This window comes from Labrus mixtus, chromosome 18 (assembly GCF_963584025.1).
Source record: "Labrus mixtus chromosome 18, fLabMix1.1, whole genome shotgun sequence".
NCBI lineage: Eukaryota > Metazoa > Chordata > Actinopteri > Labriformes > Labridae > Labrus > Labrus mixtus.
Window position 1 is genome coordinate 5,275,803 of NC_083629.1, and position 11,994 is coordinate 5,287,796.

At 42.0% G+C, this 11,994-nt stretch overlaps 1 protein-coding gene across 3 annotated transcripts in view; it reads left to right on the forward strand.

Moving 5' to 3' along the window:
* ccdc88c (coiled-coil domain containing 88C) overlaps nt 1-10,459 on the forward strand; it is a 48,296-nt gene extending 37,837 nt beyond the window's left edge. For all 3 annotated transcript variants that reach the window (XM_061063290.1, XM_061063288.1, XM_061063291.1), the window contains 5 exons: nt 523-612; nt 950-1,048; nt 1,129-1,266; nt 1,381-1,619; nt 4,745-10,459. In XM_061063290.1, the coding sequence (XP_060919273.1) occupies nt 523-612; nt 950-1,048; nt 1,129-1,266; nt 1,381-1,619; nt 4,745-5,497 (1,319 nt within the window). In that variant the 3' untranslated portion in view covers nt 5,498-10,459. The remainder of the gene's footprint in view (nt 1-522; nt 613-949; nt 1,049-1,128; nt 1,267-1,380; nt 1,620-4,744) is intronic.
* The last annotated feature ends 1,535 nt before the right edge of the window (nt 10,460-11,994 follow it).

The window sequence follows — 11,994 nt, forward strand, 5'->3', positions numbered from 1 at the left end:
GGAGGCTTAAAACCCGCCTCAGCTCCAGTATGTCATGAGGTCGACTGAAAGCTAGGTTGAGACAGCATTTCCAGCATGGAGACAGCCATCAATGGGACTCCAAAGCCCCGTGCAGTAGCAGATGAGTGACATCACTATGGCTTGTCCATTAATATTTACAGTGTATGGTTGTCACCAGTAATCGCCTAATGATGGTGGGGTAAAAACAAAGGATTCCTGGTCACTATAATGCAGTAACTTTAAGTGTACTTGTAGCCCCAGTGCAGGTTGTCTGAGACGTGTTCACAATCACTGAGGGACAAGGACTGCCACAGTTTTCTGAGAATCAGATACATTCACTGAGTAACATCTGATATCACAGTGATTTGTAAACTGTCTGTGTCCTGAATCACTGAACACACTCCCCGTGTCTTGCTTTGCTTTCATGCTCCTCTGTGTTGCTAAAATCACACCCGTTACTTCTGACCATAGTTTGGCCCCGAGGACCAGAATTTATCTAACAACTTTCTGATTGGTCTGCAGGTTTGACTGACAGGAGCCGCGGTGTTTATCGCAGCAGCACTCCAGGAGGCAGCAACGAGAGTATCAACGGAGAGGATGCACATGGACAAGGTAATAAATACAGGAAAGGTCGTTAGTAAACATGTTAGGTCCAGCTGCAGAACTGAGCAAGTCCATTAAGACTGAAGACACAGTTAGGTGTTAAAGGCGATTCTGTGATTTCATGTGAAAGCATCTGCTTTGATTGAGAGAGGATTTTCCAACAATAAATAATTTCAAACTTTTTATTAATTTAGGAGTTTGTTTAGTTTAGTTTGTTTTGAATAATGCTTTAAATTTAAGATTAATGTTTAAATCAATTTGTATAGTCCTGAATCTTTGTATAGTCCTGAATCCTGCTTTCCAGTCCAGTGCTGTCTAAGTAAACTCTCTGAGTTTCTGCCTTCAGGTCGTAAAGCTATGAGCTCCACTCCGAGCCACCAGTCCCCTTCACTGGGTCCACACAACAACTCCAGACTGGGACCAGTTCCCGTCCACAGACCCCGAGGTAAACCAAGGCAGTGATATGAAAGATCTTTCTTCTTCAGTCAGAGACAGTGTATATATGACAGTGCTGTAACATTTCAGGTCTGTTATTTGATGACGACTCTCGTCATAACGCCTCCGACTCCATGTTTGGTCACCATGTCAACCCTGGAGGTCGCCCAGGATCGGCTGACTTCAGCCGCAACACCTCGAGCTCCAACTCACCTGTCAACTGCAGAGGTGCACACAAACTTTAACCATACATTGAAATCACTTATCAGCAGGATATTTCTGATATAATCAGCTGGTACCCTCTACAGTCAGTAAAACATTTATATTTTTCCTTTTTCTTAGACACATCTGATCGTCAGCCTCGCTCGGCCAGCCTCTCTAGTGATGATGTCATGGGTCTCAGCCAATCACAGCAGACCCTGTCGCGCAGCTCCACCCTTCCATACGACCACGCGCCTCAGAGGGCCCAGCCACAGCGGGTCGCAGGGGTCAGGATGAAGAACCGCTCGTCTTCTCCTGGAAGTGAGATGGTAACGCTGGAACAGTTTCTACAAGAGAGCAACCTACAGTCTCCCCCCATGGTAATACACGCAGACATCTGTTTTTATATTTTAATACACACATAAGAAGTGTGGAGGGATTCAATGTAAGATAACAAATGAGGAGGTGGTACAAAAACCCCAGGGTGGCGGTTTAGATCCAGTCAGGCATCATGATGAAGGGTGCGACTCCTCGGCAGCCAGAGGATATATTGATACTTTCCCAAAAGTAACCTTAACAGCAAAATATGAAGAAGTACAGTATGCATTTTATATTGGGGTGGATTTGGGACAGGTCAAAATATTAACAAACCAGGAACAAATTATATTCAAGTCATTTTGAATCAGCTTTCAACATAAACCTTTCAGATCAGATTGTTAAAAAAGAGCTTCAGTGTTAACACTTTAAAATACTGTAGGTGCTGGGTGAACCTGAGGAAGCTACAGACAAAACGTGTTCACTCACAATAAAATACAGTAAGAGTTTTGATTCATTTTTCATGGTATGTTCCTTCAACCGTGCAAACCTGAGAACGTACAGGCTGTGCATGTTCTTTAAAATAGGTATTCATACAGTACAGGTATGAGAACACAACTTAAAAATAATGGAATTTGTTCTGCATGTCCGATGAGGAAAATGGTTTGAATCAAAAGATTTTCTCAAATATTTAAAATATATATGGGGACATTGTGCCAGTATTCTCAAGACGGATGGCCAAGACAGAGAGAACTCCTACTTTACAAATATCAGAGTAAAAATAAAAGCCAGTGGCATGTGTTTTCTAAAAGCTGCGTTTTATTCTGTACCCAAAAAAATGTGTGTATTGGTTTGGCTGCAGAGTCCATTTGAAGAGAGACGGCTGGTTATTATTAGATCTGAGACTGTAGATTTTCTGTTTTTTCAAGGATGACAATGTGTGGGAAAACTTAAAGATCCAATGGAAAATCAGGAGTTATGTATTAACTCCACAAACAATCTGTCAAAAGTATTGCTCGTCATATAGTTACACATTTGAGGTTTGTCATTGGCTGGTCCAAATCCACACACCGGCCAAAAACTGGAGCTCTGCCTGACGAAAAAAAGGGCAATTTTTAACCTGACTTTTGTGACTCTGATACACACACACAGAGATACATTTTTTTCTGGCCTACTTTTTCATACATGCACATGCACACCTAACATTGTCCAGGAGTGGAGCAAGTGTCTTATGTGTGAACGCAGCAGGTAATAGTCTGAAACATTCACTGTGGGTGAGTGTGCAGGTCGATGATGTAATTAACATTGACCTATCAAAGACTGAGCTTCTTGTCATCCCAGCCAGTCCCTCAATGCAGCTACAGATCAGATCAATATCAAGCTTGGAACAGCCTCACTAATGCCCACAAAGCGTGCCTGAAACCTGGGTGTCATGATTGATGACCAGCTAACATTTAAGGTTCACGTGGCCTCGATTGCCCGGTCATGTCGATTTTCCCTGTACAACATCAGGACGATCAGACCTTACCTGTCAGAACACGCTACACAGCTCCTGGTTCAGACTCTTGTCATATCACCTATTGACTAGTTCAAATCCTTCATGGCCGGTCTTCCTACATGCATAATCAAACCTCTTCAGATGATCTAAAACGCAGCGTGTCTGGTCTATATGTCACTCCGCTGTTCATCTCCTTACACTGGCTCCCAGTTACTGCTCACTTCAAATTTAAAACTCTGCTGCTCGCTTACTAAACAGCCACAAATACGTCTCCTCCTTACCTAAACTCTCTCATCCAGGTCTACACTCCCTCCCGCCCACTACGCTCTGTTAATGAAAGTTTCCTTATCACACCTTCACAAAAGGACCCTAAGTCTCTGACTAGACTCTTCCCTTCTGTCACCTCCTGGTGGTGGAATTAACTACCAACATCCATTGGATCCGCAGAGTCCCTCTGCACCTTTAAGAAAAAGCTTAAGACCCAGCTCTTTCAGAACACGTACACACTTAATGATAGTGATTGGACTGATGATGATGATGATGATGAAGATGACAGTGACAATATTTAAGACGAGGCAATCTCTGTGCGCTGCCTGTCATCACCTGTTTCTGATTGGACTTAAAGCTGTTCATTTGCACTTTCTGACATCGTTTCCTCCTCTTTAGATCTATACTTGTGTTGTACTAACTCTCTAATGTACGTCGTTTTCGGACAAAAACATCTTCTAGATTAATTGTTGAATTGTAAACATAACAACCTTCCAAGCATCACAGTATATCACACAGTTTGTGTGTAGTTGGCAGTTTAATAAGCCAGTATCTAACCCGTGTCCTCTCAGGCCAAATAGACTCATAACGACCTGTATGCTCATTTTTATTAGTACCAGTAAGTGCTTTATAATCTGCCAATGATACTCAAGACAACAGAGCAGAACACACAGCTGGACCATGAAGCGATGATCAACAGAAACTCATGTACTGATCATTGTCCAAATATGAGCGTACTTTTCCTCACCTCTAAATCAAACGGTTTAAAGTGGCCTCCTGACTACAAATCAGATGTTTCATTCCAGCCTGTCATCTACACATGTGTGGACTGCGCAATATCAGCGTGGGAATATCACCCCAACAGAACCAGATATCTCACGTTTTATCGATCTGTTAAGTCCGAACAACATCAAAGAAATGAATCAGCCATAATAATTCTTATCAGTGATCCTGCAGAGAGGGAGAGGCCTTCATAGCTTTCTCTAAAACAACATACATACATATTTCAATAAAGTGTTGAACGCAGAATAATTCAGAAAGAAGGTTTAAATCAATGTAATAAATGATGTGTCTCATCCCTACATCAAAGGTTTTTGTTTCACAATATTGGACAAAATTAGTTCAATCTTTTACCGCTTTTGCTCAAAAAGAGACTCAGAAGAAGGAAATGAAAGTGCATCAAGAATGTAGTGAGATGTGCAAGATATGTCATTAGTTAACATGTTTAGACGCTTTATGTGACAGGAGTGGTCACTCCCAAGTTTATTCTAACTCATCTATCTTACTCATGTGCTCTGAAACTTCAAAGTTTTTTTCATTTCATCCCTTTCCAGAACCTTAAAGAGCTATATATCACTCCTCAGCCTGCTGCATTTCCTGAACTTACAAACATTATCTCAGTTTATTTTTCATTTTTCTTTCTAGGTGTCGACCGGAAGCAGGGAGGACTTGATGACTGATTATTTTGCCAGAAGTCCCACCCCCTCTGCACCAGCCGGCAGGGAACAGGTGACTCCCACCAACTATGTCACCCCCACTGTACAGTCATCCAACCAGAGACCAGGCCAGAGCGTCAAACCCTCGCCCCGCCAGCCTGTGGGCCAATCCCCTGCCCCCAGCCAGCCTGTCGCTCAGAGAACCGGCCAATCATTGAGCAGAGCTTACAGCCTGGCCACGGCTGATTTGCTGCGTTCAAATGGACCTGACAGCTTCCGTGTAAATGAAGGACAAACAGATGCAGTTGTTCGCAGACAAGGGGGAGGCGCTAACGGGAGAGAGCGGCCTCTGTCAGCCCGTCTGGCTGGTCCGACCAATCAGCACGGAGATGCAAGCTTCCTGAACCCGCCCATCCACCACTCGTCCTCTCTTAATCTACAAACAGAGAGATACGCAGAGAGAGAGCGAGGAAGGGCTCGTGTCCCCGGAAACGCCCCCCACCATCACAGAGGAGAGGTCGCCATGGTGAGCCCTGTCAGAGCTGTGCCCGCCACACGACCCGATGACTCGAACGAGCACACGGAGGTGTCAAGGGAGGGGCGGCCAGGTGACTCCTCCCAACTTAAGAAGGAGAGTGAGGGAGAGAGGTGTGGCTCTGCCGAACGCCCGAAAAGCACCCCAGCTTCACCCGACCCAAACAACGACCCACAGACTGTGTGGTATGAGTACGGCTGTGTCTAAACACTGGAACTACAGGGGTGGTTGTGTCTAAAGACTGGAACTGAATACTTAAACTACAGTCTGCTGGGGCTGAATACTGGAACGTTATGGGATAAATACCTGCAGAGGTCTGTAGTTAAGCATTGATCAAATACATCAACTAGAAATCTGTCTAATTCCTGGAAGACAAAGCCGAGTTTAAAACTATCTTTGCATCTCTGTTTGTATGTTTTGGAACAAACTTTTGTAGATTGACAAGCAAAATTAATTTCATTCACCACCAGCTGATTAAAACATCTCTCCAGCTCTTTTGGCTTGCATTTTTCTAAAGCTAAAGAGCAACCAGGGATTTTATCTACAAACAAACAATCGCTCTTCAGCCACTGGATCCATGGAGTCCATTTCCTCTCGTGATTTTTTTAACCACAAGCCCAATCTCTCTCCTGGGGATGCAATACAGATTTGAGCTGAATCACTGGACGTCTTTGTAAGGATTTTTACTTGAGCACAACAACACTATAGATGGTCTCTGAGGACGCTGGATTCATTGGCCTCTGCTAATTTATTTTCAACACTGTGATCCAGCAAGTAGCCTGAGCCCAAAGTAGGGTTGGCAATAGTGTTGCAACCACTGGAAATGGTCGGGATGTTATTATCTTTATAGAGGATGCACATTTTTAACAGAAATTGAGATGAAAGTTAATTTGTCTGATGTCTTCTGGGAATCCAAAACACTTAATGCATCATTAAGGAACATAATCCTACATTAAGGCCTAGTCTATGAGCTGGAACTCCTCGACTGCTGAGCAACACAATGTTCTGCTAATGTTTCCCGAAATGCCACCAGTTCTGCAGAACTGTACACCAGGAGTCCCCTCTCACCGAGGGAGGGATGATTGAACTGAAAGTGAAGATGACCAGAACGACCAGAGCGACTGAATGTATCAGGTTTCTCCTCCTCTTCCTCCCCCCTGTAATTAAAAACAAACACTGGAAAAGACAAAAGAGTAGGAAATGAAATGCAATGAAAAGGGGGGGGGGGGAGAGAAAGTGAGGGGGGAGGACTTTTTGGAGAGTGAAAATAAAAGGATGCAGAGACAGAGAGAGGGAGAGACAGATATAGTGACGGGACAACGGAGAGATAAACAGGACTCCTCCCGGTTAAATTACAGTCCTTCTCCCTCCATCTTTAGATTCTGTCCCAGCATGCAACACTCTGACACTTTACTGGAAATGTTGCTTGTCCCGAGCCAACACTAGTTTCACACGCACTCGCATACAGACACGTATGTATAATGACACATACAGACACAGAGGCAGTGTCCTTGAGGGGGCTGGTTGTGGCTTTCATTCAAACACACATGAAGAACTCACACCGCCGGGTGAACCACTGCATTTTGGGAGAGTGTTCTGCTGCACGCTAAGTAAGTCAGACAAGCTGTAACACTGCACAGCAGAGACAGAGAGAGTCAGGCTGAATCAAGACCCACTGTGATATGATTTGTTTTAGTTTTTGCATGTTCAAAAGTTTTGGTAAAAGTTTGACATTTGATGACTGAACTGAAGTGTTTGTTTGGTTGCTTGTCCTGAGAGAACCTTTTATGCAAAAACAGTCATCCAAGTGTCTCCAGGGAAATCTCAGACTGTGGTATTTTCATACTCCAGTATATGCTTCAATACGTCTGGTAAAACAAGTGTCATTTCCACCAAAAGTACAAAGAATCTTCAGTCCCTGGATCTATTAAAGCTCCAGCTTCACCTTGTTGTCACAGTCTCAGCCCCTCAAATGCATCACCTAACACCTTTGAAAGTACAACCCCAACGAGCAGGCGATTCTTTGGTGGGTCAAATAATGTTTCCAGAATGTAAAGGGGTAGTTTGATATTCGAGAGGGGTTTAATGAGGTGCTTATCAATAATAGGTGAACTACAGCTGAGCTAAGCTTTGTACTGCTGCAAACAGTCAGGTGAAACCCTGCACCAGTCATATTTCCAGAGAGGATTATACAAAACCAACACCAAAATAATCCAGCTCGACTCCTGCCAAAGAGCACTGCTGAACTAAACCGTCAGGAAACAGAGTGATAAACACATAAATGTATAAGATATCTCAGTGGACAACAACAGAAGATTTCCTCATCTCCCTGAAGTTCGGGTTTCAACTCCCCTCGTCTGCAGCAGTACATAGCTTACCTCATGAGTATAAATCTCAGCTGGCTTCTCCAAGCGGGGGCCGTACTGACTGAGGTTTGTTGTATGTTAATCACTCATAATAGTTTAGTACCTCATTCAATCCCTCTCTAGACTGAACTCAACCTGACTTTAAACCCTGGTTCATCCGAAGGTCTCTTGTCCCCTCAGGACATTTCTGTGGTGGAAACTTGGCTGAAGCAACTCAGACTCCTGTCAGTCATGCACTTCATAAGTGTAATTATATTATCATTAAATAAATATTATAATTACACTGACAGAGGTGACACGAATATTCTGAGAGGCCTGAGGATGATTTTGTTTTCAGTGTTGTCAAAACTTGTAGAATACTGTTCGAGGAATAAATAAACACTTGGTCTCATTTTGAACCGAGAGAGGAGGAGCAGGAGGAAGAGGAAGAGGAGCTGACTGACGTTTTGTCTGTATTGACTGATATACCTTAAGGCACTCAAATGATGATGATGAGGAGACAGATGAGACTTAATTAATTTGAAGATTAATTTGAGTGGAATCCATCAGCAACCTTTCAAACAACCAGCACATGTCTATATGCAAAGAGCTAAATTATTCTACCTGTAACATTTGTACATGACGTTAGATTTTATAAACTCAGATATCAGTAAAGTTTGGAGACTCTTAGTAATATTTCCTGCTGATACCAAAAAAAAACTAAGAAGAAATAAATCCAGATCATTTCATGTAAGCTGTTAAAAACTTTGTGATCAAAGTGTAAAAAGTTGTAGATTTTTTTTTTAAATACTAAAGTAGCATTATCATGTGAGGAGATGAAGTGACATGATGTGAAACACTGTAAGTGGAGATGACCGTAGCGCTGCAGAAAGGTCGTCTATTAACCGAGGTCGGGCTGGAGTCTGTATCTTTGTAATGTCTGCACTTCTGCTATATTAGATCTTAAAGCCCTACAGGATGTGTGGTTGTGTGTCAGTCTCAGTTTGCTGATGGCACAATAGAAAATATTGGCTCAGTGAACACAGTTATGCAGACAAACACATTTCCAACATTACACAAATGGAAGTATGTTTGTGTGCTGTCCCATTTTTACCTACATTACACAACAGTTTAAGAGATTGTGTTCTCCTGTTAGCATAACTCTTTGTTAATTAAGGGTGAATTATTACATTTTTAAAGCCTGGGCTCTGGTTTTACATATTTGTGGGGTGAAATAGGTACAAAAAGTATTTGAATTGCGATTGTAAATTGCTTCAACCAGCAGAAGTTGCTAAACAGTTTCAATAGCTGCAAAAAAAATCCAGAGCAAAGGCTGCTGATCAAAGCATGTCCACTAATAATCCTTGTTTTTGTCAGGCTCAGATTGTTATTTAAAGTGACACATTTACTAGAAGACACCCTACAGAGATAGACATTAATGTTAAACAGTAAGATGTTTTTTTAACCAGACTCCACTGACAAAAACAGAGATCTTAGCCCGTAGAACATCCAGAGATGCGGGTATACTGCTGCCTTTATCAGTTTGTGTTATTTTTAAATGTTAAAGGTCACATATTCTGTAAAATACACTTCACCATGTTTCTCTAACACTAATGTTTCCCTTCATGACATCACAAAGGGCAGTAACCCCTCCCCCAGGTGGGTGACACTCCCACAGCTAGGTGTTTGTTCTGCCCTCTGAGTCTGCCTTCTCACCGTAAACAATAGGACATGGAGCGAGAAAGCCCGAGACACCATAGCCCTTCCAGAGAGGGGGCGTGGTCAGACCCAGCTCATTTACATATTTAAAGGTACAGACACAGAAACAGCCTGTTCTGAGCAGGGCTGAAATAGAGGAGTTTATAGACATGATCAAATACAGGATCAGAATGGATTTAGAACAAGAAACTTCACACACATGTTTTGGGGAGCCCTGAGACTTATTTAACTTTTTTTTAAAGGAGGAGAATATTTGACCTTTAAGTTTGATTCCAAAGCTGTATTTGTGAAACACAGAATAGCACAAAGAAACAAAGAATTTAAGGTAAAGGTAGACCAGCAACACCTCTGCTCTGCAAGGGGAAAAATCACATATTTTGTCAATGATGTCTGGTGATTACAATGTGAGCAGTGTATAGCCGCTGTTTATGTCTCCAAAAAAATGAATGTTTCTCTTTTAAAAGTATTTTTTCTCCGTCAAGATCCTTTCTGTAACATCGGACACTGAGAATAATAATCTGTCTGAGTCTGTCTGCGACGAAATGTCAATTTAAATCTTCATGGTTTTCAACGTGGTTGGGTCCATTTGGCACAAAGTTAAGGTTGCAGCCTTTTTCCATTCTGAAACTTCTTGTACTTTTTCAATACTATAAAGCCAAAAATATGTATGGATATCGGGCGTAGGTTTATAAATACTGGAAATCTTAAATAGCAGCGACACCAAACTCATCAGCAGGACTCTGGTGTCATTCACACTCAGTGCACCAACAGCCTGATCTCCTTTAATACTTAACGTCCTCTGTCAGTGGACCTCAGCATCATTGTGCACCCTACACTGAATAAACAGACGATGACAGATGTAGATAAAAAGCTGCAGGCAGTGCGATGCAGCGTCAAATGACAGAAGTGAAAGCAGAATTGGATCTGACGTCACTGAGGCTTCCTGCTGTAACTGGAAGAGCTGCTGCTGGAGTTTCACTTTATGACTGCTCTGTGTGATGTGACTACTGTTGGAAAAAAAGGCTTGTAGTGTGATTCAGTAGAAACTAAGGTGAATGTTATTCCACCTTAAAGCTTTTTGGTAATAAAGATTTATAAAGTCTAATTGGTGCTTTTGTTTAAGTGTGTCAGCTGTAAGCATGTGTGTGATCTTAAAGTACAGGTGCTTTTTAACGGTGCCGACCGATGACTTCATGTACATTTTTTAAGGTAATTTTCCTTTTTTTAGGATGAAATGTTGAAACAATGATTCATAAAGGGATTCTTAAAATACACCAGGACTAATGTTGATAATCTATCAGATATCATTTTTAAGAAAAGGGGACAAATATTCAGATATTTATATATATATTAGGGAATATTTCCAGTTATTGTGTCTACTAAAATGTGTATTAAGAATTTGACTGCCATAGACTGTATAAAAAGAAGGATGACATGACAGCTTCCTAAAAGTGAAGCCAAACATTTGGAGCTACCCCTACTGACTGGCTGCAGTATAGGTCATAAACCCTGCCTACTCCATGTAAACTGATGGGACATGGGTCAAACTATAAAAGTCAGATCATTTTTTTCTTCTGTTTCTGTCATTGAAGTGTTCATTTTTCTAGAAGTTAAAGGAGCATAACTCTGACACCTAGTGTTTAAAATGGGTACTGTGGTCAAAACATTGGAGAGAGCTGTCTCCCCCCGCCCCCTAAGGTCAAGGCGCACTCAGGTCACCATGTGGTGGACACTGAAGCTTCAGTGTTTAGCCAGCTCTGCATCGGTCTGTAAACCTTTCTGTGTTCTAACCTCTCTCCATTTTTCAAAATCATCTCCAATATTGATCCTAGTTTGAGCACGTTTCTGCTCGTGGAGCTTATTAGAAACATGCAGAGGCTTTTTAGGTCGGGTACAATCACTTCTATCTGAACCACTTCTCTTGCCCACTTCCATCGCTGCAACACCTGTTGGTTTGACCTGATAACTGCTCTCATATCTGGTAAACCGAGGGGCGTCCAAAACGGCCGTGTGGGGGTGCCTTAAAACCGCCTACGTTCTCTGGTCCAAACAAATCCAGAGCATTCAGGGGGGTATAGCCTCTGCTGCTTATCATAAGAAAAATCAGCAGTTTGAAAGCTTCACTGATTGGTCTGGGAAACTGTTATTGACATATTTATCTCTCTGGTCCAGAGACAGCAGTGACCAGAGGCAATAAATCATAAATTACATTATGATATGTTATTCATGATTTATTTCTGTCCCTATTTTTATTGTATACAAGGTCGCGACGTTTCTTAAAATTTGATTAAGATGTCCACTTTGACATTTGAATTTGTGCATAAAAGTTTAATACCACTGTGATCTCTCAAGATCTGTCCATAATAATGAAGTAATGATGTCTTTTACTCAGATGCTCAATGCTCCATTTGGACATCCTTATTTCCTGGATAAACACTTTTGTGCACGGCCATGATTTATTACCGAGTACAAATATTTTTTATATAAAGTGTTTGCTGATTTATGTCAAGAGGAAGGTTGTTTGGCAGAACTGTTTTCACAGGAAGAAGGAGACCTTGACTAAAACCCCCAATTCAAAACTTTGTCCGAGAAGTTTAAGTTGCATCAGATCGCAGAGGAACTATCAGAAAATGCTCATTA